At 41.2% G+C, this 24,836-nt stretch overlaps 1 protein-coding gene across 10 annotated transcripts in view; it reads right to left on the bottom strand.

Moving 5' to 3' along the window:
• STN1 (STN1 subunit of CST complex) overlaps positions 1 to 24,836 on the bottom strand; it is a 67,440-nt gene that overhangs the window by 22,951 nt on the left and 19,653 nt on the right. For 7 of the 10 annotated variants that reach the window (XM_086680789.1, XM_086680786.1, XM_086680793.1 and 4 more), the window contains 4 exons: positions 24,461 to 24,575; positions 20,106 to 20,280; positions 13,736 to 13,858; positions 10,335 to 10,407 (listed from right to left, as the gene is read on the bottom strand). In XM_086680789.1, coding sequence (XP_086536915.1) covers positions 10,335 to 10,407; positions 13,736 to 13,858; positions 20,106 to 20,280; positions 24,461 to 24,575 — 486 coding nt within the window. The remainder of the gene's footprint in view (positions 1 to 10,334; positions 10,408 to 13,735; positions 13,859 to 20,105; positions 20,281 to 24,460; positions 24,576 to 24,836) is intronic. The other 3 variants (XM_086680792.1, XM_086680787.1, XM_086680790.1) reach the window with 2 other exon arrangements.

Consider the following 24,836-nt stretch of genomic DNA (forward strand, 5'->3'; position numbering starts at 1 on the left):
CTAGGACTCAGTCATCATCTCCATGACCTATGAAGATGCACATAACCTAGTCCCTGCTCTAAACCTGATGCTTCAGCTCTTCCTGAGAAGGGTGATGATGGAGGGTGGAAAGTGGGCCTGTACACAGCAGAGAGGAAGCACTAGGAACTTCACCACTTCTTGGATTTTAATCTATCTTTGCAGGGCCTGGATGCCCAAGCTCAGGGCTCAAGAGGACTTATAGAGACACGTGGGGCCATAAGCAGTGATGTTGACTGCCCTGAAGGCCTTAAACTATTTCTTTAGAAGGGCCATGCTGCTGTCTGGGTGTTGTCTGGGAAGGCTGCTCACAAAGTGACCTTCAAGTCACATGGGGAGAAGGACTGGTATTAGTTTTTCTTTAAGTGTCTGGCAGAATTCACCAGTAAAGCCATCAGGTCCAGACCTTTACTTTGTTGGTAGACTTTTAGTTACCGATTCAATCTCCTTACTAGTCATAGGTCCACTCCAATTTCCTATTTCTGTGTGATTTAGTCTTGGTAGGTTTTGTTTCCAGGAACCTGTCCATTTCATCTGGTTATCCAGTTTGTTAGCGTGCAACTATTCACGGTACTCTCTTATAATCCTTTTTATTTCTGTAGAACCAATACTAATGTCATTTTCATTTTCTGATTTTACCAATTTGAGTCTTTTCTCTTTCTTCTTAGTCCCTCCAGCTAAAGGTTTGGTAATTTTGTTGTTCTTTTTAAACAACCAACTTTTGGTTTCACTATTTCTCTATCTTTGCTCTAATTATCATTATTTCCTTTCTTCTGCTAGCTTTCAGTTTAGTCTGTTCTTTTTCTAGTTCCTTAGTTAGAAGTTGGGTTTTGAGGGGCGCCTGGGTGGCGCAGTCGGTTAAGCGTCCGACTTCAGCCAGGTCACGATCTCGCGGTCCGTGAGTTTGAGCCCCGCGTCGGGCTCTGGGCTGATGGCTCAGAGCCTGGAGCCTGTTTCCGATTCTGTGTCTCCCTCTCTCTCTGCCCCACCCCCGTTCATGCTCTGTCTCTCTCTGTCCCAAAAAATAAATAAAAACGTTGAAAAAAAAAAAAAAAAGAAGTTGAGTTTTGATTTGAGATCCCTCTTGTTTTTTAAGTGTTTGTAGCTATAAGGTTCCCCTTAGCAATGCATCTCCTAAATTTGGTGTGTTTTCATTTTCATTCATCGCTAGCAATTTTCTAATTTCCCTTGTGATTTCTTCTTTGATCTACTAGTTAAGAGTGCTGTTTAGTTTCCACAAATTTGTTAAATTTTCCAGTTTTGTCATTGGCTTCTAAGTTCATCACACTGTGCTCAGAGAAGATACTTTGTATGGTATCTTTTTAAAATCTACTGAGACTTAACTAGTGACCTAACATATGGTCTATTGTGGAAAATGTCCCATGTACACTTGAGAAGAATGTCTCCTCTATTGTTGGATAGGGTGCTTTGTGTATGTCTATTAGATATATTTGATTTCTTGTGGTGTTTAGGTCCTCTTTTTCCTTACTTATCCTGTCTGCTTGTTCTATCCATTATTAAGAGGAGGGTACCGAAGTCTCCAACTATTATTGTAGAACTGTTTATTTCTCCTTTCAATTTAATCAACTTTGCTCAATATATTTTGATGGCCTGTCGTTAGATACATAAATGTTTATAATTGCTGTATCTTCTTGCTGTACTGAACCTTTTAATAATATATAATGTCCTTCTTTGCCTCTTGTAAACTTTTTGGTTTTGATGTTAGTACAGCCATCCCTGCTCTCTGTCGGTTACTTTTATTTGCATAGGATATCTTTTTCCAGCCTTTCATTTTTTTTTTTCAACATTTATTTTTGAAAGACAGAGACAGACAAAGCATGAGTAGGGGCGGGGGAGAGAGAGAAAGAGAGGGAGACACAGAATCCAAAGCAGGCTCCAGGCTCTGAGTTGTTAGCACAGAGCCTGATACAGGACTCAAACCCCCAAACTGTGAGATCATGACCTGAGCCAAAGTCCGATGCTTAACCGACTGGGCCACCCAGATGCCCCGCACCCTTTTCAATCCATTTGTGTTTTTGGATCTAAAGTGAGTCTCTTGTAGACAGCATACAGTTGGATCATGGTTTTGTTTTTAAATCCATTCTGCCAATCTGTCTTTTGAGTGGAAAGTTAAATCCATTTAGGTTTAAACTACTGTCCTGCTGGTGGGTGGGGGCAGGACTTACTTTTGTCATTTTGCTATTTGTTTTCTAAATGCCTTATAGCTTTTTGTCCTTCATTTCCTGCATTACTGAATTCTTTTTGTATTTAGCTGATTTTTAAAAATTTTTAATGTTTATTTATTTATGTGGAGAGAGAGAGAGCATGAGCAGGATAGGGATAGAGAGAGAGGGAGAGTCAGAATCCCAAGCAGGCTCTGTACCATCAGCTCAGAGTTCAATGTGGGGCTTGAACTCATGAACCGCGAGATCATGACTTGAGCCTAAACCAAGAGTTGGATGCTTAACCAACTGAGCCACCCAGGCGTCCCGAGGTGATTTTTTTGAACAAAAAGTTTAAATTCCTTTCTCATTTCCTTTTGTCCATGTTCTATAGCTATTTTCTTCATGGTTACCATGGAGATTACATTTTGCATCCTAATTTGAATTTATTCCAATTTAACTTCAAAACAGAAAAATTCTGCTCCTTTACAGCTCTATCCCTGCCTTTGTTTCAGTTTTTGTCACAAAATCACATCTCTATGTACTATGTGCCCAAAAACATAAACTAAGTATTCTTCTATTCATTAGTCTCTTAAATTGTATAGAAAACAAAAATGAGGAATTAAAAACCAAAGTTACAAGAAGGTAAGTAGACTAATCATTGTTTTTAACAATGTATTAGCCTCTTAAATCATACAGAAATCAAAAAGTGAAGTTATAAACCACTGTTACAATAATACTAGCTTTTATAACTGCCCACGTATTTACCTTTATTGAGATACTTCTCCATATGGCTTTGAGTTACTGTCTAGTGTCCTTTCATTTCACCCTGTCAGATGCCCTTGAGCATTTCTTGCAGAGCAGGTCTAGTGGTAACAAAGACTTTTGTTTATCTTAGAATGTCTTAATTTCTCCCTCACTTTTGAAGGACAGTTTTGCTTGACTGACCTTTCTTTTTTTTTTTTACTTTCCACTTAGAACTTTGAATGTATCAACCCACTACCTTCTGGCCTCCAAAGTTTCTGATTAGAAATCTGCAAATATTACTGATGAGCCCCTGTGACAAGCTGCTTCTCTCTTGCTGCTTTCAAGATTCTCTATTTGTCTTTGCCTTTCGAAAGTTTGATTATGATATGTTTTGGTGTGGGTCTCTCTGAGTTCATCTTACTTGGGAGTTCACTGAGCTTCTTGGATGTTTGTATGTATGTCTTTCATCAAATTAAGGATGTTTTCAGCCACTATTTCTTCAAATATTCTCTCTCTTCTCCTTCTGGGACTCCCATAATACATGTTGGCCTACTCGATGGTGTCCCGAAAGTCTCTCAAGCTCTGCTCTCTTTTCTTTAACTCCAAGTTTGTTGACTCTTTCTTCTGCTTTTGAATCTCTATAGTGAAGTCTTCATTTCAGTTATTGTACTTTCCAGCTCCAGAATTTCTTTCTGGTTTCTTCCTAGGTTTTCTATTTCCTTACTTAGATTTCCATCTTGTTTATCAACCATTTTCTTGACCTTCAACATCTCTCTCTTTAGTTCCTTGAACATCTTTAGGCCAGTTGTTTTAAATTTTTGTCTAGCATATCTGGAATCACGGCTTTTTCAGGGACAGTTTCTGTTGATTATTTTTTTGTTTTGAATGGGCTATATTTTCCTATTTTTTTGTGTATGCCTTGTGATTTTTAGTTGAAAACTGGACATCTGAATTCAATAATGTGGTAACTCTGGAGGGCAGATTCTCCCCCTTCTCCTAGGATTTGCTGGGTCTTGCTATTTATTTATTTTTAAGTTTTTAAAAGATTTTATTAAAAAAAATTTTTTTTTAATTTTTATTTATTTTTGAGACAGAGAGAGACAGAGCATGAACGAGGGAGGGTCAGAGAGAGAGGGAGACACAGAATCTGAAGCAGGATCCAGGCTCTGAGCTGTCAGCACAGAGCCCGATGTGGGACTCAAACTCACGGACTGTGAGATCATGACCTGAGCCAAAGTCGGCCGCTTAACCGACTGAGCCACCCAGGCGCCCCAGAAGATTTTATTTTTAAATAATCTCTACACCCAATGTGGGGTGCAAACACCCAACCCTGGGATCAAGAGTCACACTCTCCTCTGACTGAGCCAGCCAGGCACCCCCGTTTTTTGTTATTTTTTAAAATTATAGGCTGTCTCTATGTCAAGGATCAGCCTCAGGTATAAACTTAAGGTCATCTCAGGTCTTTTTCTGAGCCTGTATCTTTCCCTGGGCATGTATAATCACTTTCTGATTTTTCCCATATATGCAGTTGCTTTTTAATGCCCTAGTCTTTCTTTTCTGGCTCCCAAAAGGGGAAAAAAGAAAAGTGAAGAGGGGGAGGGGAAGGCACCAGCCCTTTAAGTCCTTCGGAAGTCACTTCAGCTTTTGAGGGAAGGGCTTGCGACAATGGGAGGAAGAGGAAGTGCAACAATGCAACAAATTGCATTTGTCTGCAACTCTGTGATCAGAAGCAACAATCAGCAAACAGCACAGATCCCTGATATTTGGAGGACCTGTTCCTTTTTGCCCACCTAGGCTCCTGCAAACTCTGTGCAAGCTATTCCAAGATCATGTACACAGATGCCTGCCATATGGCTGGGGGAAATGGTACTGACTAAGAGCTGAAAATTGACTGATGTTATCCCCAATTTATTCTCCAAGCCTTCTCCTGGAAGTTGTAAGCCTTCAATAGACTCCAGAGTTCCAAAACAGTTACATTAGACAGATGCAATTGTTGTCTAAGTGAAGAGATAGATTGCTGGTGCTTCCTATTCCACCATCTTCCTAACAGTTTCATAAAACGGTAATTTACTTAATCTTCAAAACAACCCATCATGAGGATACTTATTATTATCCTTATTTTGCAAAGAAAGAAAGTGAGGCAAAGTTTTGTCAACATAGCACTGGAAGTCCAAGCCACAGTAATCAGAAAAGAAAATGACATAAAAGACATCGAAAATGGCAAAAAAGAAATAAAACTGTCATGATTTGCAGATGACATGACACTATATATAGAAAACCCTAAAGACTCACCCCAAAACCATTAGAACTAATAAATGAATTCAGTAAAGTTGCAAGACACAAAATTAATACACAGAAATTGGATGCATTTCTACACACTGAAAATGAACTATCAGAAAGAGAAATCCAGAAAACAATCCCATTTATAACTGCATCAAAAAGAATTAAATACCTAAGAATAAACTTAACCAAAGAGTGTGAAAGATCTGTACTCTAAAAACTATAAGACACTGATGAAACAAACTGAAGATAACACAAATAGATGGAAAGATATTCTATGCTCATGGATTTGAAGAATTAATATTGCTAAAATGTCTATACTATCCAAAGCAAAATACAGATTCGATGCAATCCTTATCAAAATATCAATAGTGTTTTTTAAAGAACTAGAACAAGTAATACTAAAATCTATACAGAACCACAAAGACCCCCAAAATAGCCAAAGCAATCTTGAGAAAGAATAAAGCTGGAGGGATCATGCCCTCAGATTTCAAACTATACTACAAGGCTGTAGTAATCAAAACAGTATGGTAGTAGTACAAAACCAGATACATATTAATGGAACAGAATAGACTGCCCAGAGATAAGCCCATTTGTAGACAGTACCTTTTAATCTATGATAAAAAAGGCAAGAATATACAGTGGGGAAAAGACCGGCTCTTCAACAAATGGTGCTGGGAAAACTGGACAGCTACGTGCAAAAGAATGAAACTGGGCTTACTTTCTTACACTACACACAAAAATAAACTCATAATGGATTAAAGACCCAAATGTAAGCCCTGAAACCATAAAACTTCTAAAAGAAAACACAGGGTGTAAACTTTTGGATATCAGCCTTAGCAATATTTTTTTTGGATGTGTCTCCTCAAGCAAGGGAAACAAAAGCAAAAATAAACAGTTGGGACTACACTGAACTTTTAAAAAGCCTTTGCACAGAGAGGGGACCATCAAAAAACAAAAAGGCAACCTGCTGAATGGGAAATATATCACTGATATACATATATATCATCAGTGATATATATATCATTTCCAAATGATATATCTATAAGCAGTTAACATTAAAAATACATAAAGAATTCATACAACTCAACATCAGAAAGTAAATAATATGATTTAAAAAGAAGACCTGAATATACATTTTTACAAAGAAGACACACGGATGGCCAAAAGACCAGGAAAATATGCTCAAGTCACTAATCATCAGGAAAGGCAAATCAAACCCACAATGAGCTATCGTTAGAATGGCCAGAATCAAAAAGCCAAGAAATAACAAGTACTGGCAAGGATGTGGAGAAAAGGGAACCCTCATGTACTGTTTGTGGGAATGTAAATTGGTGCAACCACTGTGGAAAACAGTATGGGGGTCAAAATATTAAACACAGAAATACCATATGATCCAGCAATTCCATTTCTGGGTATTTATCCGAGGAAAATGAAAATACGATATATGCAGCACCATATTCATTCCAGCATTATTTTTTTTTATTTCATTAATTTTTTAAAATGTTTATTTATTTTTGAGAGAGAGAGAGAGAGACAGCACGAGCCAGGGAAGGCAGAGGCAGAGGGAGACACAGAATCTGAAGTAGGCTCCAGGCTCTGAGCTGTCAGCACAGAGTCCGATGCACGGCTTGAACTCACAAACCATGAGAACATGACCTGAGCTGAATTCGGACACAACCACCTGAGCCACCCAGGCACCCCTGCAGCATTATTTACGATAGCCAAGATATGGAAGCAACCTAAGTGTCCACTGATGGATGAATGGATAAGGAAGACGTGGTGTATATATACAATGGAACATGACTCAGCTATAAAAAAGAATGAGATCTTGCCATTTGCAACAACATGAATAGACTTAGGGGGTATTATGCTAAGTGAAGTAAGTCAAATAGAGAAAGACAAATACCATATGGTTTCACTTACATGTGGAATCTAAAAACCAAAACAAAGGGACAAACAAAACAAAACAGAAACGGACTCGTAAATATGGAGAACAACTGGTGATTACCAGAGCGGAGGCGAGTGAGGGGATGGATGAAATAGGTGAAGGGGGTTAAGAGGTACAAACTTACAGTTATAAAATATAGAGTAAGTTAGGACTACAGTCAATAATATTTTATTTTATTTTTTTTTTTTTTATAAATTTTTTTTTTTTTTTCAACGTTTATTTATTTTTGGGACAGAGAGAGACAGAGCATGAACGGGGGAGGGGCAGAGAGAGAGGGAGACACAGAATCGGAAACAGGCTCCAGGCTCCGAGCCATCAGCCCAGAGCCTGACGCGGGGCTCGAACTCACGGACCGCGAGATCGTGACCTGGCTGAAGTCGGACGCTTAACCGACTGCGCCACCCAGGCGCCCCAATAATATTTTAATAACTTCATATGGTGTCAGATGGTAACCAGACATCATGGTGATCATTTCGTAATGTATATAAATGTCAAATCACTAGGTCGTATACCTGAAACTAATATAATATTAGTGTTGTAGCTCAACCGTATTTAATTAAAAAAAAAAAAAAAGGAAACTGAGGCACAGATTTACCCAAGGTTACACAGCTACAAAGTGGTAGAGCTGGGATTCAAACTCTGGGCAAGCTCCAGAGCCCAGCTTTTCACAACTTTGCCATGCTGCCTGTCTTTAGACAAGCCCAGTATCAGTGCTTTAGGGACCAAAAACAGGCTTCATGTTTATAGCCCCTTTCTTATTGTAATTTTATCCATTACTGAAATATTCATAAACGACTAAAGATTTTATATCCTACCAACCATCGTGATAAGGAACAAATGCTGTAGTTTGTACAAAAGGTAAGAAACACTAAAGGCCCAGTAGAAATGATTAAGTGTTTGAAGATCTATCTATATGTATAATGGGATACCGTGCAACTATTTAAAAGACTGAGGCACTGTTAAATGTGCTGTTGCTGAATGACCTCTAGAAGCCAAGGTTAGATTTAAGATACAGGGTACGGAACACGCAGCATCATATGCTAACTTTTAACTTGTGTTTTTTTTTTTTTTTTAAAGAAACTGTACAAATATGTCCGTCAGTGTTTGCAACATCTCTAGAACAATATGCCTGAAACTAGTAACAACCACTGCATTTGGACTTGGGAACGTAAATCTTGGGGCTCAGTGTTTGGAGGGAGTCTGACTTTCCTGTGTGTACTTTGCACTGTTTGACTTTTTACCATGTCCATACATTATTATTCAGAATCTATATATATTTTCTATGTAAAGGGGTAATCATAGCAGGCTGCAAGGTAGTCCCCACGAGGTATTTTTGCTGGCATTCTCAGTTACTCCTGGGAGTTTCCTGGTTCTGGGGACTGGCTTATAGCTTCGAGGTTCCCATACACAGACTGAGTGTCACAGGATTTCCACCTTGACGCACACACTCACCAAGATAGTAGCTGGTCTGTGGGTGAGAAGGGAACGTAAAACCTGCCACTTTTACAGAGTCTCAGGTCACTAGGCAGTTTGGTTCTCCTAAGAAATGAAGTGTGAATTCCTGTCATTTGCTTCACCAGGCACGGGGATTATTTCAATCCATCCTGTTCCTAGTGCAGACCCAAACAGGAATCTGCCCAGGTAGCCTGGGATGAGGATCAGTGCAGGAAGGTTATCTGGGGAGGGGCCTCTCATCTCTTCACGGTTGAGGAACTCCACATTTCACTGCTCTTCAAAGCTCCCTAAAGTGTGGACAGACAGGTTTTCCCCCAACTCAAGGATACTCGTCCTTGTTGCTCTGAATGATGTAAACATCGGCCAGAAACCTTGCATTGAAATAATAGACTGCTTTCAGTTTATTTTAAGATCTGTTGTCACACCATTCTGGGATCTGACATCATAGGTTCTTAAAGGCTAAATAGGGCTGCATACCACAAACACCAGGACTGGAGACCTGGTCCAGCTCCACCCGCTGACTCAGCCTGGAGTAGGGCCAGGCCCTGGGGATTTAGGGGCTGTAAGGGCTGGGGGTGGGTTTCTCTGGACAGAAAGAAAGCAGGCTGAGGAGACCTGCGGTCATTAACAAGTCTTTCCCCTTTCTCTGCCAGCCTCATTTGTTCACAGATGCCAATATTCGTTATTAGTATATGTTTGCAAAAGACGACTTTGCAAAGTCATCTTGAAGTCTGATCAGTTTACACAGGATTTAAAGATAGGACTAGTGCTTTCTTCTCTAACTAGTGTGAATGTGGTAATATCTGTTGTCAGACTATCTACAGTTTGAGTTTCTAACCACTAGGGGTTGACCTAACTCCACTAAAACCAGCTTTATTCTAAGCCATTTTCTTCTGCAAATTATCAGGTTCCAAGATGACTGAATTAGTGTTCATAAACTATAACGTCTAGAACCATGCTCCTAAAACTGAAAGTCTTTGTGTTAGAAGAGAGGAAACGGTCTCACTCCAAAGACAAGGTAGGATAAGAAATAAGACAAATTAGAGAGAATAAGACATAGAAGGTCAGAAACTCCTAGCTCAGTGGCTTACCTCCCTGTACTGGAGTCACCTGAGATGCTCACCTGTCCAGCTCCTGTCCCACCCCCTAATGAATCAGAATCCCAGAGCTGGGACCCAAGCACTGTATGTTTAAAAAAGTTCCATGGTTGGGGCGCCTGGGTGGCTCAGCCAGTTAAGCGTCCAACTCTTGATTTTGGCTCAGGTCATCACCTTGAGGTTCGTGGGATGGAGCCCCGAGTCGGGCTCTGTGCTGACAGAGCAGGGCCTGCTTGGGATTCTCTCCCTCCCTCTCTCTCTGCCCCTCTCCCACTTGTGTGCATGCTCCCTGTCTCTCTCTCAAAATAAAGAAAGAAACTTGAAAAAAAAAAGTATAAATGGAATCTTTTAAATATAATAATAAAAATAAAAATGACAATAAAAAACTCTATGGTTGAGTCTTATGAGCAGCAAAGGTCAGAACAACTGTGCGAGTCTAACACTCACTTTATAAAAGAAGAGACTGAGGCTCAGAGAAGGCAGGTGTCTTGACCAGTCATACTTCGAAGTCACTACTGGGGAAAGCCCCAGGTTTCCTGACTCTCCATCCCAGGTGCTCTCTGGGAGGGAACAACCCCCTCCAGGGCATCAGGGCACCACATACATGTATATTACCCCACTTACGATTTGGTTTCTGACAGTCTTCTTGAATGATATGGTGTATTTTTCTGTGCAGTTCTTTGTCCTCTCTGGTTACCTAAACAGGAAAACCAGGAGAGAAAGCATTCTTAAGCAATAAAGCGGTTGTGTCATCTCGATTCCCAGATTAGTTTTTAGGATAGTTTCTAAAAATTTCCTAATAATCACAAAATAATCCCATCCATATACCAAAAACCAACAATGTGGTTTTTGATACTTGGCCTATTATGAAACCAGCTCTGTCCCTAAGCAGCTCAAGGCTCTGTAGTTGGTGCAGAGGCATACTCCCTTGGAAGGTAGTTTACTGGGGCCATGATGTCAAGAAAACCTGAAATTCTACACTTTTTTTTAATGTTTATTTTTGAGAGAGACAGACACGGGGGGGGGGGGGGGGGGGGGGGGGGGGGAGGGAGAGAGAGAGAGCGCGCGGGGATGAGTGGGGGAGGGGCAGAGAGAGAGGGAGACACAGAATCCAAAGCTGTCTCCAGGCCCTGAGCTGTCAGCACAGAGCCCAACGTAGGGCTCAAACCCACAAACAGTGAGATCATGACCTGAGCCGAAGTCGGACACTCAACCGACTGAGCCACCCAGGCGCCCCTGAAATTCTACACTTTTAAGGAGCAGTTTTCTTCCCAAATACTTGTAACACATTCTTGATGTTTCTCACTTGTTTTTATATTGAAAGAGAGACACAAGTGATCAAAGTCTGATCTCCAACCCGGACTCCTTCCTCTGGGAATGACACAAGTCTCCTGTCTCATTAATTTTCTTCTTACTCCCAACCACAAAGGAAAACAAATGAAATTAAAACCGTAAGGAAAGGCTAGCAAGAGAGTAAATCTAGCCCATCCCTTGAAACACTTTGTCTTAAAGGCAAAAATAACGAAGCTCCTTTCTCAACCAGCTCAAGTAAGAAGGAAGCAGTAACCAAATGGGTTTCATCTTCCTTCCATAGTAAATCTAAAAACCAAAAAGAAAAAAAAAAGAGAAAGAGGAAGGAAGGAAAAGAGGAAGAAAGGAATAAACAAAAAAATCATGCAAATACATACATGTATGAGGAATTGTCGAACTAGACTTACAAAATGATCAGATTTTAGAACGACCAGATTTTAGAATGAATGGGGATACTGACAACGCCTGCCTTCTCTTGACTCACAAGGTTATTGTGAAGAGCAAATAAGGTAATGGGGGTGAGAGCTGTTGAAAGCAGGAAACTACCAAACAAACAGAAATATCTACATCACAGTGATAACTATTTTCCCTGAGGCAAGGCCCTCAGGAAAACAGAAACCTCTAGGACAGGCGAGGAGGTGGAAGGGGAGGAGTGAAGTCAGAGAAGGCGGATGGTTCTGCTGAGGAAAAGAGCCATTATTGCTTGATCACCCCATTCCAGTTCACACTGATTCACAGGAGGAAGTGCCCTAGCCCTGCCACACCTCAGTCCTGGCCTGCTGCCTGTAGTCATGTAGCTGCTTTCTGCAGACACAGAAGGCCAACTCTGGAGCCTACCAGGGGAGGGGGAGGAGGGGATGGGATGTGGGGGAAGGCATGTTGAGGTGAGCTGCCTAGCATGGGATTCTCCAACCCTACTAGGCCTTTCCATGCCAGGAGGAGGTGGTCTGCACCCACCTTACAAAGATCAGAATACCCTTTTCAAAGGTTACTCAGGGGCACATGTCTGGCTCAGTTGATAGAGCATACGACTCTTGATCTCAGGGTTGTGAGTTCAAGCCCTACCCTGCATGGTAGAAATTACTTAAAAAAAATTTTTTTTAAGTTGCTCAAATAGTATTTAAATATATCTTAATTGGGGCGCCTGGGTGGCTCAGTTGGTTAAGCGTCCGACTCTTGATTTTCGGCTCAGGTTATAATACCACAGTTTGTGAGATCGAGCCCCTCAGGGGGCTCTGCGTTGACAGTGCAAACCTGCTTGGGATTCTTTCTCTCCCTCTCTCTGCCCTTCCCCCTTGCTTGCATTCTCTCTCTTTCCCTCTGGAAATAAATGAATAAACTTAAAAAAAATTTTTTTTTAAATAAAACGTATCTTAATTAAAAAAAAAAAGCTCTCTAAAGTGGGGAAATAACTAGAGTAAATCAACATCATGAAAATGTCCTATTAAGGAAAGCTTCCCCTCAAGAATCATGTCTGTAAATACAGAGACTTCTAGGAGTCCTCACAATTTTGAACTGCCTCTAGAATTGCTCATGACTGAAGCCACATCTACACTACGAGCAACAGTCATGAGAAAGCCTGTTTTTACTGAAAGCTTGGCTCCTTCAATTATTAAAGGTAGGCAGTGAGAGGTGAACCTTTAACTCTGGAGGTTATGAGGCAAGCAAGCGCTTGTACCCCTGGTGGGAATGTCAATTAGTAGAGCCTTCTAGCAGGCCAATCAGACTGTGTTGGCCAAATGCTTAAGGTACATGCCCTTTGCTCCAGCAATTCCTCTTTAAGAGCGAATCTTACCAAAATGCTTACATGAATTCACAAAGAGAGTTATGCAAACATAGCAACAGCAACACTATCTGTGAGAGCAAAAGTTAGAATCAACATAAATGTCCATCAGAAAGAAGTGGCTAAAAGTGTATGGCAAGTACCCAGAATATGGAATACCACGCAAGGTCAAAAAGATTGTGGAAGATTTATAAGTACTAACATGGAAAGATGCCCGTGGCGTGCTATTTTGGTACCCCCAAAACTTGTCAGGCAATACTTGTTTACTTATTTAAAGTTTTTATTTATTTATTTTGAGAGAGACAGTGCAAGTGGTGAAGGGGCAGAGAGAGAGGGAGAGAGAATCCCCAGCAGCCTCCATGCTGCCAGCGCAGAGCTTGATGTGGGGCTTGAACTCATGAAACTGTGAGATCATGACCTGAGCTGAAACCAAGAGTCAGATGCTTAACAGAGTGAGCCACCCAGGCTCCCTGCCAGGCATTATTTAGAGCAGTGGTTCTCAACTGTTCCAGGGCACCCCTGGCGATGTCCTGTGATGTTTTAAGTTGTCACACCTGGTGGGGGGAGTGGGCTGCTACTGCTCTCTAGGGAATGAAGGCCAGGATGCTGTCAAACATCCTACAGTGCAAAGGAAAGCCACCTACAGCAAAGAACCATCTGGCCCAAACAGTGTTAATGCTGAGAAGTCTGATCCATAGGATAATCACAAAAAAAGGCACAGAAGCATCTATAGATGTACATGTGTAAATGCACAGACAAGTGTCTACAAGGACAAATGGCACCTTAGATGAGGCTGTCCTTTGCTCCTCATTTTACATACCTCCTTAATGATTTTTAAAAACAGTAAATAGGAATTCTAGGTATTCTTAAGGAATGAATACAGTTGTGATTGAAGGTAGGAAGGAAAAAAATAAAGTTGCAGGTCTCTTACATAGTATAGGTTATCAAAACCATCATCTTTCTGGAAAACAAATCCTTTTTCCTGCAGCAGCTGTATAGCATTCTTAAATATACTATGAATTGCCTTGGAAGTGGTTTCATTCTTAACATCCACCTGTAGGAAGAAGAAAAAGAAAAAGAAGAAAAGAGGTAAGTCCCATCTTACAGCATCTAAGAGTAACTCCCTGGACCAGCTGGTTTATGAATTCACCCAACAGGCTTTTAATCTGCTGAGTCAAAAAGATCCAGGTATGTGGCCTAGCAGGATGGTGACATTTAAGGAGGCCTGGGAAGGGGCGCCTGGGTGGCGCAGTCGGTTAAGCGTCCGACTTCAGCCAGGTCACGATCTCGCGGTCCGTGAGTTCGAGCCCCGCGTCGGGCTCTGGGCTGATGGCTCAGAGCCTGCAGCCTGTTTCCGATTCTGTGTCTCCCTCTCTCTCTGCCCCTCCCCTGTTCATGCTCTGTCTCTCTCTGTCCCAAAAATAAATAAATGTTGAAAAAAAAATTTAAAAAAAAAAAAAAAAAAGGAGGCCTGGGAAGTTTGCTCAGGCAGGATCATGCTTGATAACTGTTCCATACTTTGGTTGTGGGTTTGTTTGTTTTTTTTAACTTAATTCTACAATATGAAATGGAAAATCAAAAAGATAATACTTAAATTTAAGTATGTGGTTTATACGTCTTGAACATTTAAAATTACTTCTATTCCCATGTGGGTTTTGATAGAACTGTTTCCTAAACAAAAAGATAATCTTTGATTTTATTTTTTTTAATTCAGGTCCAAAGCATTATATACATATTAGGTCAGTTTTTTCATTAAAATTATGGCTATATGTAATCTCTTCCTAAGGACTTCAGGGAATTTTACACATATTGAAATAAGTTGGGGATTCCAGGATATAAAAAGTATTAAGTAGTCTATTTAATGTTTATTTTTTTTAATTTTTATTTTATTTTTGAGAGAGTGCAAGCAGGGCAGGGGCAGAGAGAGGAGACAGAGGATCCAAAGCAGGTTCTGTGCTAACAGCAGCGAGCTCGATGTGAGGCCTGAACTCAGGAATCCTGAGATCATGACCTGAGCCAAAATTGGGTGCTCAACCAAGCCACCCAGGTGCCCCTCCAACTTAATTTTAAAGAGAGGCAAATAGCTATGTGGAGACCTGTCAAAGGCGGGTCCATGGGGCTGAAGGCAGAGGGGGTTCTAGACCACATGGAAGGAACCTCGGCTGTTGTCAGTTTTCTATCTCCTCAGTTTCAACATTTCTCCTCTTCTCTAAGATACGGTTTACCCAGACAAATTACCAGGTTCATCCTATGTCTTATTTCCAAGGAAGCTAGGCCTTCAACTGTGTCCCACCATGCCTAACTAGACTGCAAGCTTACCGAGCCGGGGACTTTATTTCAACTTGGCCACCTCCTCCCTGGCACACAACAGATAACTAATAAGATATCTGTGTAATGAATGGGAAATAAATACCCCATTATGGAGGCTGTATCCCTTTTATTATTCCACTGGGGATCTTCAGTCCATTCCTAAAACAAAGTTAAGTGGTGAACAACTGTTCTTCAAGGTACAGATCCATTTTTATTTTTAATTTTTTTTAATTTTTTTTTTCAACGTTTATTTATTTTTGGGACAGAGAGAGACAGAGCATGAACGGGGGAGGGGCAGAGAGACAGGGAGACACAGAATCGGAAACAGGCTCCAGGCTCTGAGCCATCAGCCCAGAGCCTGACGCAGGGCTCGAACTCACAGACCGCGAGATCGTGACCTGGCTGAAGTCGGACGCTTAACCGACTGCGCCACCCAGGCGCCCCCAGATCCATTTTTAACGTGACAGAAATTTGTCAAGATATTTAAAAGATGAGACCACCAAAGACACAAGGCAAAGCTTCTACAAAAGTGTTTAAAGGCAAAGTCCTACCCCTTAAGAAGAATGCTCGTGAAGGCTATCTGGGGCAGTTCCCACAGATGCTAAAGAGAGAACGTGCTTGTGATTTGCTGATGACATTTCCTCCAAGTGACTGGAAAGGAAAGAAACCCCCAACGGCCTCGAGCATTCATAACTGCATCCCTAAAGAAACACTCTCTTTCTAGAAGAGGCCTTCTAAAGAGGCACTGTTTTAATCTAAAGGATCCTAGTGATGGTACACAGATATGCTCCCCTGGGCTGAAGAGGACAGTCTAACATTCTTAATTAATATTCAACAAGCTAGAGCACCTGATCATTAGAATATTAGGGCCTAAAAAGTTAACAAACATTCCAGGTTACAACAGCACCCATTCTCTGAAGGCAGAATAAGGCCAACAACTATGTGATGACTCCCACGGGCAGAAAATCAATCTGTTAGAATAAACATCTTACCTAACAATTCTCAGCCATACATCTTTTAATTCAGGGGCGGTGGGGGGGGGGGGGGGCTTCAGGCAAAGCTGAGTGCCCTTACTTAGGGGAAGCACTGTCAACCGAAAACAGACTCTCCCACAAAACTTCTACAACTGCTCAATCTTCATAATTCTAAGGAAATTCATCTTCTTCAGTCAATTTAATATAAGGACCCTAAGGATCGAGTTTATTACGTCTCTTATCAAGATAGAAATAAACTGGAAACTAAAAATGATTGTTACATGGTTACTGCCATCATTAAAAAGGACTCCTGGTTATCCCCAGCCCACACAGAAAGCTCGGTTCCTCCTCCCTGATTTCAGTAAGCTCAGGCAGCAGGAAGACATGTGCTAGCACCGTGAGATTAAAAGCAGTTTCAGCTGTGAAGGAGGAGGACCCAACAGAAAAGGCTCTCTGTAAATATAAACAATGTGCGAAGCTTCCTTTCCAAAAACATTTGCCTCGGCTGACCCCAAGACATATCTCCCTGCTGGTTATAAAGTCACAGTCTCAAGGGTAAGGCCTCCAATCATCTCTTCTGGCCAGCAGCTTTGCCTGGCCTGGGATTTATGTCTTTCTTGTCTTTTTCCAAAGAGCAATGACAGGGCTCATCTGATTCAGGAAACCGAAACTGCACAGAGACAAAAACAGTGACTGGTTGACCGTGCTGAGACTTAGCAGGCTTCTCCTAGCCCCAGGTCAGGAACTGGGTGGATCTCTGAAATATATATAGAGTCCTCATTCCCAAACAAACCACATTTATCCAGCTGTCAAAGAAACAATGGTTTTGCAAGGTCTGCTTATCATGTTTCTAGATTTGCTATGAAGGGCCACTATGGAAAAAAAGAAAGGGGGAAAACACTGAAACCCACTCTTCCCTTGCCTCTAAACTATAATACTATCACAATGATTTTTTTGTGAAGCTTTCATCTGTATGACAAGAGAAAAGTGCTGAAGGATCTAGGGTTTCACCATCACTGTAAAGCATCCTTAGTCTCCCAGGCTCTCTTAAACAGAATTCAATTTAATGACACTGACCTCCCCAGAGTCATGTGAAGGAATAATCCATAATTGATGGGAAAATAGTTTCCAAAGACAAAACAAAGTGCCACATTCATTTCTTTTTCAACATACATGACTGGGCAGACACAAGTTTCTGCTCTAAGCATTTTCAAAAAGATATCATGCCAAAAGTTCCCCACGGTTGTTTTGAATGGAGGAGCCCTCAGAGAATCCTCAAGTCTCTCTACAGAAGAGTGGGTTCATGGGAAGAATGTGGTCTTTGCTCGGCTTCAAAGTTTCCTTCAGAACATGCCAACAGAGTGGTCAAAAGTGCTAGGAGGCTGACTTGGCAGGGAGCCTCCTCTAAATGACCAAATGGGAAGAAGGTTAATCTTGCTGTCTGCAGACAGCTGGACAGCCCCAACTGCTTAGAAGCAACAGTGGCACAGAACAAAGTGGCCAGTCCTGACCCTCTCCACCTGGCTGTTTCCTGAAACACAATACCTCATCTCTGCGAATGAAATTGTGGGTCACCGGGCACACAGCCAGGTGCCAGGAAGAGATAATTAGGTTCACGAACGAAACTGAGAAGCAGTGGTCATGCCTCGGAGGTCAAGATGAGGACCTGTTACCTGTTCCACCAGAATCACAAGGAATAACTTATGTTACCTATCAGAGCTATTCAAGGCAGCCCTGTTGGGATGGCAAAAGATCGGAAAACTTCCATGCCAGAAATGGAGAGAATGGTTAAATGAATTATGGTACATGTAACAAAAGATTATTATAGTGGCAAATCTATATATATGGCTAGGAAAGGATCTGTAAGACATGCTAGACATGGAAAGCTAGGTACAGATTAGTGTTTAGCATGCCACCAGTTGTGTAAAAAAAAGGGGATAGAACTACTTCTAGTTAACAAATGCACAGACTGTCACTGGAAGAATATTCATGAGACTAGTAATGATACTTATCTCTGGAGAAAGGGGGTAGGAGGGAGGATGGGAAGGAAACTTACTTTTAACTAGATACTTTCAGGGACTATTTAAATTTTTTTAAAAATTTTATTTGAGAGAGAGAGAGAGAGTGTGCCTGAGCAGGGGAGAGAGGGGCAGAAGGAGAGCAAGAAAGAATCTTAAGCAGGTTCCACACTCAGCACGGAGCCCAACACGAGGCTTGATCCTATGACCCTGGGATCATGACCTGAGCCCAAATCACGAGTCAGACGCTCAACTGACTGAGACACCAGGCACTCCAGGGACCATTTAAATTTTTAAAAAACTATTCTTTCCTTCAACCAACACATGATCATTAAGAACTTACTTTATAGGACACCTGGGTGGCTCAGTCTAGGTAAAGCATCCAACTCTTGATTTTGGCTCAGGTCTCATGGTTTGTGAGTTTGAGTCCCACATCAGGCTCTGCACTGACAGTGTGGAGCCTGCTTGGGTTTCTTTCTCTCCTCTCTCTCTCTCTCTCTCTGCCCCTACCCTGCTCGTGCTCTCTCTCTCAAAATAAATAAACATTAAAAAAATTAAATAAAAAAAAAAGAACTTACTTTATGGCAGCCCTATTCTAGGCTATGGTTCTAGAGAGCAAAGAACAAGAGAGGCAAGACCTCCACACTTACAGAATTTAAATTCTGGCCGAGGAATAGGCAGGTGCACAAATAAATACCAGTGAGATCCTGAGATATGAAAACAGGGTGATAACATAGTAAGGAAGTAGGTGGCTATCAGAGCAAATAGGGAAGATAAGAAGGTGACATTTCCTGGTAGAATCAATAAAATTAGTAAATATAAATTGTGTTACAACAATAAAAAACCCAAGAATTGCAATGAAAGGGAGCCTAAAACAAAAGTTTCAAGTAATAGCATTTCCAAGTGAATAAGTAAACACCAAACAACTTAAGTTCACCTGAAAAAAAGGGACAGCTCTTTCCTGGAGGAGTAGGAAATTTCTGGCGTGTTCCTAGAAATTTTTACTTATAAACTAGACTGAATACAACTTGGGTCTTTATTCAAACTCTCAAAACATGACAGGTTAACCTTGTTTTGATGAAGAGAGAACAAGTCATTAAAAACCTTTGTTCAGTTCGAGAATCATCCTGCTGATCAATAAATAATCTTGGAAAGATAATTACCTCTTCTCATTTATTTCCCCCTCATTTGGCTCCTGCTTAGATTAAATCCATCTCAGTGAATACAAAGATCTAAGTACTATGAACCTTAGACTTTTTGTTTTTTCCTACCTAAAGATTAAGTTGACTGAGATTAAGTGAGGAGGGTAAAAGGGCAGGTGCATATTCTCATTTCAAGTTCTGTTCTGTTCCAGAACAGAAACACTGAATAGGGGCGCCTGGGTGGGTCAGTCAGTTGAGCGTCTGACTTCGGCTCAGGTCACGATATCACAGCTCATGAATTCAAGCCCCGTGTCGGGCTCTGTGCTGACAGCTCAGAGCCTGGAACCTGCTTCTGTTTCTGTGTCTCCCTCTCTCTCTGTCCCTAATCCACTCAAATTCTGTCTCTGTCTCTCTCAAAAATAAATAAAAATTTTTTAAAAATTAAAAAAAAACATTGAATAGAACCATAACCTCTGTTCTCTGCATTTACCCTGTGAATCTTTTTTTTTTTTTAACTATTTATTTTGAGAGAGAAAGAGCAAGAAAGAGAGAGAGAGAGAGAGAGAGAGCACATGTGCACATGTGAGTAGGGGAGGGGCAGAGAGAGAGTGGGAGAGAGAATCCCAAGCAGGCCCCACGTTGTCAGTGCAGAGCCAACCTGGGGCTCAAACCCATGAACCTTGAGGTCATGCCGTGACCTGAAATCAAGAGTTGGACGCTTAACCGAATGAGCCACCCCGACAGTAAATGCTCCCCTACCCTCTGAGTCTTAATGCCGCAGTCATGTTCCCCCACACCCTTCAGCTGCAGACATGGGACAGGGGACTTGAATTCTCACATGGGCATGCTGCACTTACCTGCTCAGAGCAGGAGCTGTGAGTCACAGGCTGACTGGCCAGGGACAGCAGAGATTCCACAGTTTCCAATTCCTGCCGGTAAAAGGTTTGTACTTTGTTCTCCACGAGGAATTCTTTGGCTTTTTCACTCAGCAAACATGTGAGATTGGCAAGGTCCAGGGCACCTGGATTGCTGCTAGGGGAAAGTTTTTAAAAGCCTTGCAGAGAACTATCACCTTTGTTTCTTTTTGGTGTGCATAAAATAGAAACCCAGCTAGGAAATGCAACGTTATACGATGTTTGTTTTAGTGGTTGATTGAAGTATAGCTGACCAAGATGCTATATGAATTTAAGGTGTACAACATAGCAATGACCAAGTCTATGCTATGCTACATTCACAAGTGTGGCTACCATCTGTCCCCATATAATGCTATTACAATACCACTGACTATATTCCCTATGCTGTATCTTTTATCCTCGTGACTTCTTCTGTAACCCAAAGCCTGTATCTCCTACTTTTCTTCACCCATTTTGTCCATCCCCCCTGTGAAGGACACTTAGGTTGCTTTCATATCTTGGCTACTATAAATAATGCTGCCATAAACATAGGAGTGCTTATGTCTTTTTTAATTAGTGTTTTTCTTTTCTTTGGGTAAATATCCAATAGTGGAATTACTGGCTCATATGGTATGTCTGTTTTTAATTTTTTTATTTTTATTTATTTATTTATTTATTTTTAATTTTTTTTTTTCAACGTTTTATTTTATTTTTTTTGGGACAGAGAGAGACAGAGCATGAACGGGGGAGGGGCAGAGAGAGAGGGAGACACAGAATCGGAAACAGGCTCCAGGCTCTGAGCCATCAGCCCAGAGCCCGACGCGGGGCTCGAACTCACGGACCGCGAGATCGTGACCTGGCTGAAGTCGGACGCTTAACCGACTGCGCCACCCAGGCGCCCCCTTAATTTTTTTATTTTTAAACTCTTCCCCATTGTATATTCTTGCCTCCTTTGTTATAGATTAATTGAGGATAGAAACATGGATTTATTCCTGGGCTCTTTATTCTGTTTCACTGATCTATGTGTCTATTTTTGTGTCAGTATCATACTCTTTTGATTACTATAGCTTTGTAGTGTATCTTGGAATCTGGGATTGTGTTACCTTAAGCTTTGCTCTTTTTTTCTCAATGTTGCTTTGGCTACTTGGGGTCTTTAGTGGTTCAGTACAAATTCTAAGATTATGTGTTCTTTGAAAAATGCTGTTAGCATTTTTATAGGGAATGTGTTGAATCTGTAGATTGCTTTGGGTAGTAGAGACATTATTAACAATATTAATTCTTCCAATCCATGAGCATGGAATATCTTTTCATTTGTTTCAGCTTCAATTTCTTTCATCAAAGTTTTATAGTTTCCAGAGTACAGGTCTTTCACCTCCTTGGTTAAGTTTATTCCTAGGTATTTTATTCTTTTTGGTGCAATTGAAAATGGAACTGTTTTCTTAATTTTTCTTTCTGCTACTTTGTTATTAGTGTATAAAAATACAACAAATTTCTGTGTATTAATTGTGCATACTGCAACTTTACTGAATTCATTTATCAGTTCTAATAATTTGTTTTGGTGGAATCTTTAAAATTTTCTATGTATAGTATCATGTCATCTGCAAATAGTGACAGTTTAACTTTTTCCTTACCATACCAATTTGGATGCCTTTTTTTTTTTCTTGTTTGACTGCTGTGGCTAGAACTTTTAATACTATGTTGAATAAATGTGGCAACAGTGGACTTCTTTGTTCCTGTTCCTGATGTTAGAGGAGAAACTCGATTTTCCACTGATGTTAGCTGTGGGTTTTTCATGTGTGGCCTTTACTATGCTATGTTCCGTCTCAAAGTGTTGTTGAGAGTTTTTATCATGAATGGATGTTGAATTTTGCCAAATGCTTTTTCTACATCTACTGAGATGATTATGTGATTTTTATCCTTTGTTGATGTGTCATGTTGATTGACCTGTGAATATTAAACTATCCTTGCATTCCCAGAATCAATCCCACATGATCATGGTCGAATGATCCTTTTAATGTACTGTTAAGTGCAGTTTGTTAGTTTTTTTTAAGTTCATTTATTTATTTTTGAGAGAGAGAGCAAGCAAGCAGGTGAGGGGCAGAGAGAGAGGGAGAGAGAGAATCTCAAGCAGGCTCTGCACTGTCAGTGTGGAGCCCAATGTGGGGCTTGAACTCATAAACCATGAGATCATGACCTGAGCCAAAATCAAGAATCGGATGCTTGCTTAATTGACTGAACCATTCAAGTGCCCCGAGTTTGCTAATATTTTGTTGAGGATTGTTGTATGTATGTTCATCACAGATATAGGCCAGTAGTTTTTTGTAGTGTGTCTGGTTTTGGTGTCAGAGTAATGCTGGCCTCATAGGATATATTTGGAAGCTTTCCTTCCTCTTCTGTTCTCTGGCATAGTTTGAGGAGAACAGGTATTAACGCTTTCTTAAATGTTTGGTAGAATTCACCTGTGAATCCATCTGGTCATACACTTCTGTTTGTTGGGAGTTTTTGATTACTGATTCAAATTTGTTACTGGTAATTGGTCTATTCAATAATAATGCTTGTTTTTGACATAAAGGGCAATTCATGCAGTGAGCACTGTGTGGTTGTTTAAAAGGATCAGGCATGGGGCGCCTGGGTGGCGCAGTCGGTTAAGCGTCCGACTTCAGCCAGGTCATGATCTCGCGGTCCGTGAGTTCGAGCCCCGCGTCGGGCTCTGGGCTGGTGGCTCGGAGCCTGGAGCCTGTTTCCGATTCTGTGTCTCCCTCTCTCTCTGCCCCTCCCCCGTTCATGCTCTGTCTCTCTCTGTCCCAAAAATAAATAAAAACGTTGAGGAAAAAAAAAAAAAATTTAAAAGGATCAGGCAGGACTACAGGAACTATGATATTCATGAGATTTTTAAAAAAAATGTCAATCTGCCAAATAGCATATATAATATAGGTACAGTCCCATTTTTATAAAAAAGCAAGTGAGAACCCATAAAATATATGAGTGAATATTCATGCTTGTATATGCACATAAGAAGAAAGTTTAAAAGGATACACATCAACCTATGCACAGCGGTAACCTCCAGACAATGGTACTGCGGCAGACAGGAAAATGAGGAAACTTTCACTTTTTACTTTTTACGGGTCTGCAGTTTGGGTTGGTTTTTTTTTTAAGTTTTATTTATTTATTTTGAGAGAGAGAGATCACAAGTGAGGGTGGGGCAAGAGAGAGGAAGGGGGAGGGGGAGGGAGGGAGGGAGAGAGAGAGACAGAGAGAGAGAATCCCAAGCAGGGCTCCATGCTGCCAATGCAGAGCCTGACACGAGACTCGAATTCATGAACCGTTAGATCACAACCAGAGCTAAAACCAAGAGTCAGATGGACATTTAACCAACTGAGCCACTAAGGTGCCCAGTTTTTTGTTGTTTTTTTTTTTTTATGTAAGGGTTTTTTAAATGTAATATACACGCATGAAAAAAATTAAAGGGTACACAGTGAAAGTCTCCTATTTATCCTGTTTCAGTTCCCACCCTTAGGCGGCCACTGTTCCTAGTTTTCTGGCTCCCCTCAGGGTTCTTGGATGCACACACTAATGGGTATGAATATATCCTTGCTCCTCCTGGCTCTTTTTCACCCCTGCACAAAAGAGTAAAATCATTCCTGGTTGGGAATGATGGGTTTCATTTTTTTATAGTTTTTTGTTATAATGTGCCACAGTATTCTTTTTAAAAAAATTTTTTTAATGTTTATTTATTTTTGAGAGAAAGAGAGACAGAATGTGAGTGGGGGAGGGGCAGAGCGAGGGGGAGACAGAGAATCTGAAGCATGCTCCAGGCTCTGAGCTGTCAGCATAGAGCCTGACACGGGGCTCGAACTCACGAACCATGAGATCATGACCGGAGCTGAAGTCGGACGCTCAACCAACTGAGCCACCCAGGCGCCCCCACAGAGTAGCGTTCGGATTGTGATGTTTCATTGCAGCTTTCTTTAGGTTTCCTACCTTGGCGCTCATTGAGCTTTACAGTTTTCTGAATACTTGGAAAAACTTCATCAGTTATTTCTTCAAATACATTTTCTCTGCTCCCTGTCCTCCTTCTGGGACTCTGATTACACGTACATTTTCTCACAACCACCTTAGAATATGTGTACTATTATTATCTTCACTTTGCAGATACGAAAATTAAGGCATATAGCGAGTAAGCAGACTTGCCCAGAGACCCTCAGTGAGTAAGCAGATGGTTCAGGATTTGAACCCAGACCCACCCCAGCATCTGGGGTCCCACTGCTTGGCCTTATTGCCATTGTCACATCTCTAGCAGTGAAAAGGCCACAGCTTACCTTTCTTGCTCTAGGGCTGGGCTCTGGAAAGGCTGGTCATAAACTTTCCTGTAGATACTGGGCAGCTCAAGCATCCTTGCAATTTGTATGTTGCACACTGGATCATCCACTTTATCTAACAAGCCATGGGGGAAAATATGCCAGAGAAATTATAATGAGATCAGGTCTTTCCCATGTCCAAATTGTTGCTAGGTGCCCAGGGGATCTCCTTCCCTATGTGTGCCCAGGGAGCATACATTCTAGATGCACTAAACGATTCCCCCTTATCCTTCGAGAGGGCATGCAATGCACTAAGCATCCCAGGCTTGGCCAGGAGCAGACTAGAACCAGGGAAAGTATGTTTGCTTTTTCACTCATCTGTTTCAATGGCAGACAA

The sequence above is a fragment of the Puma concolor genome, chromosome D2 (genome assembly GCF_028749965.1).
Source record: "Puma concolor isolate L17-30 chromosome D2, mPumCon1.1.hap2, whole genome shotgun sequence".
NCBI classification, from domain to species: Eukaryota; Metazoa; Chordata; class Mammalia; order Carnivora; family Felidae; genus Puma; species Puma concolor.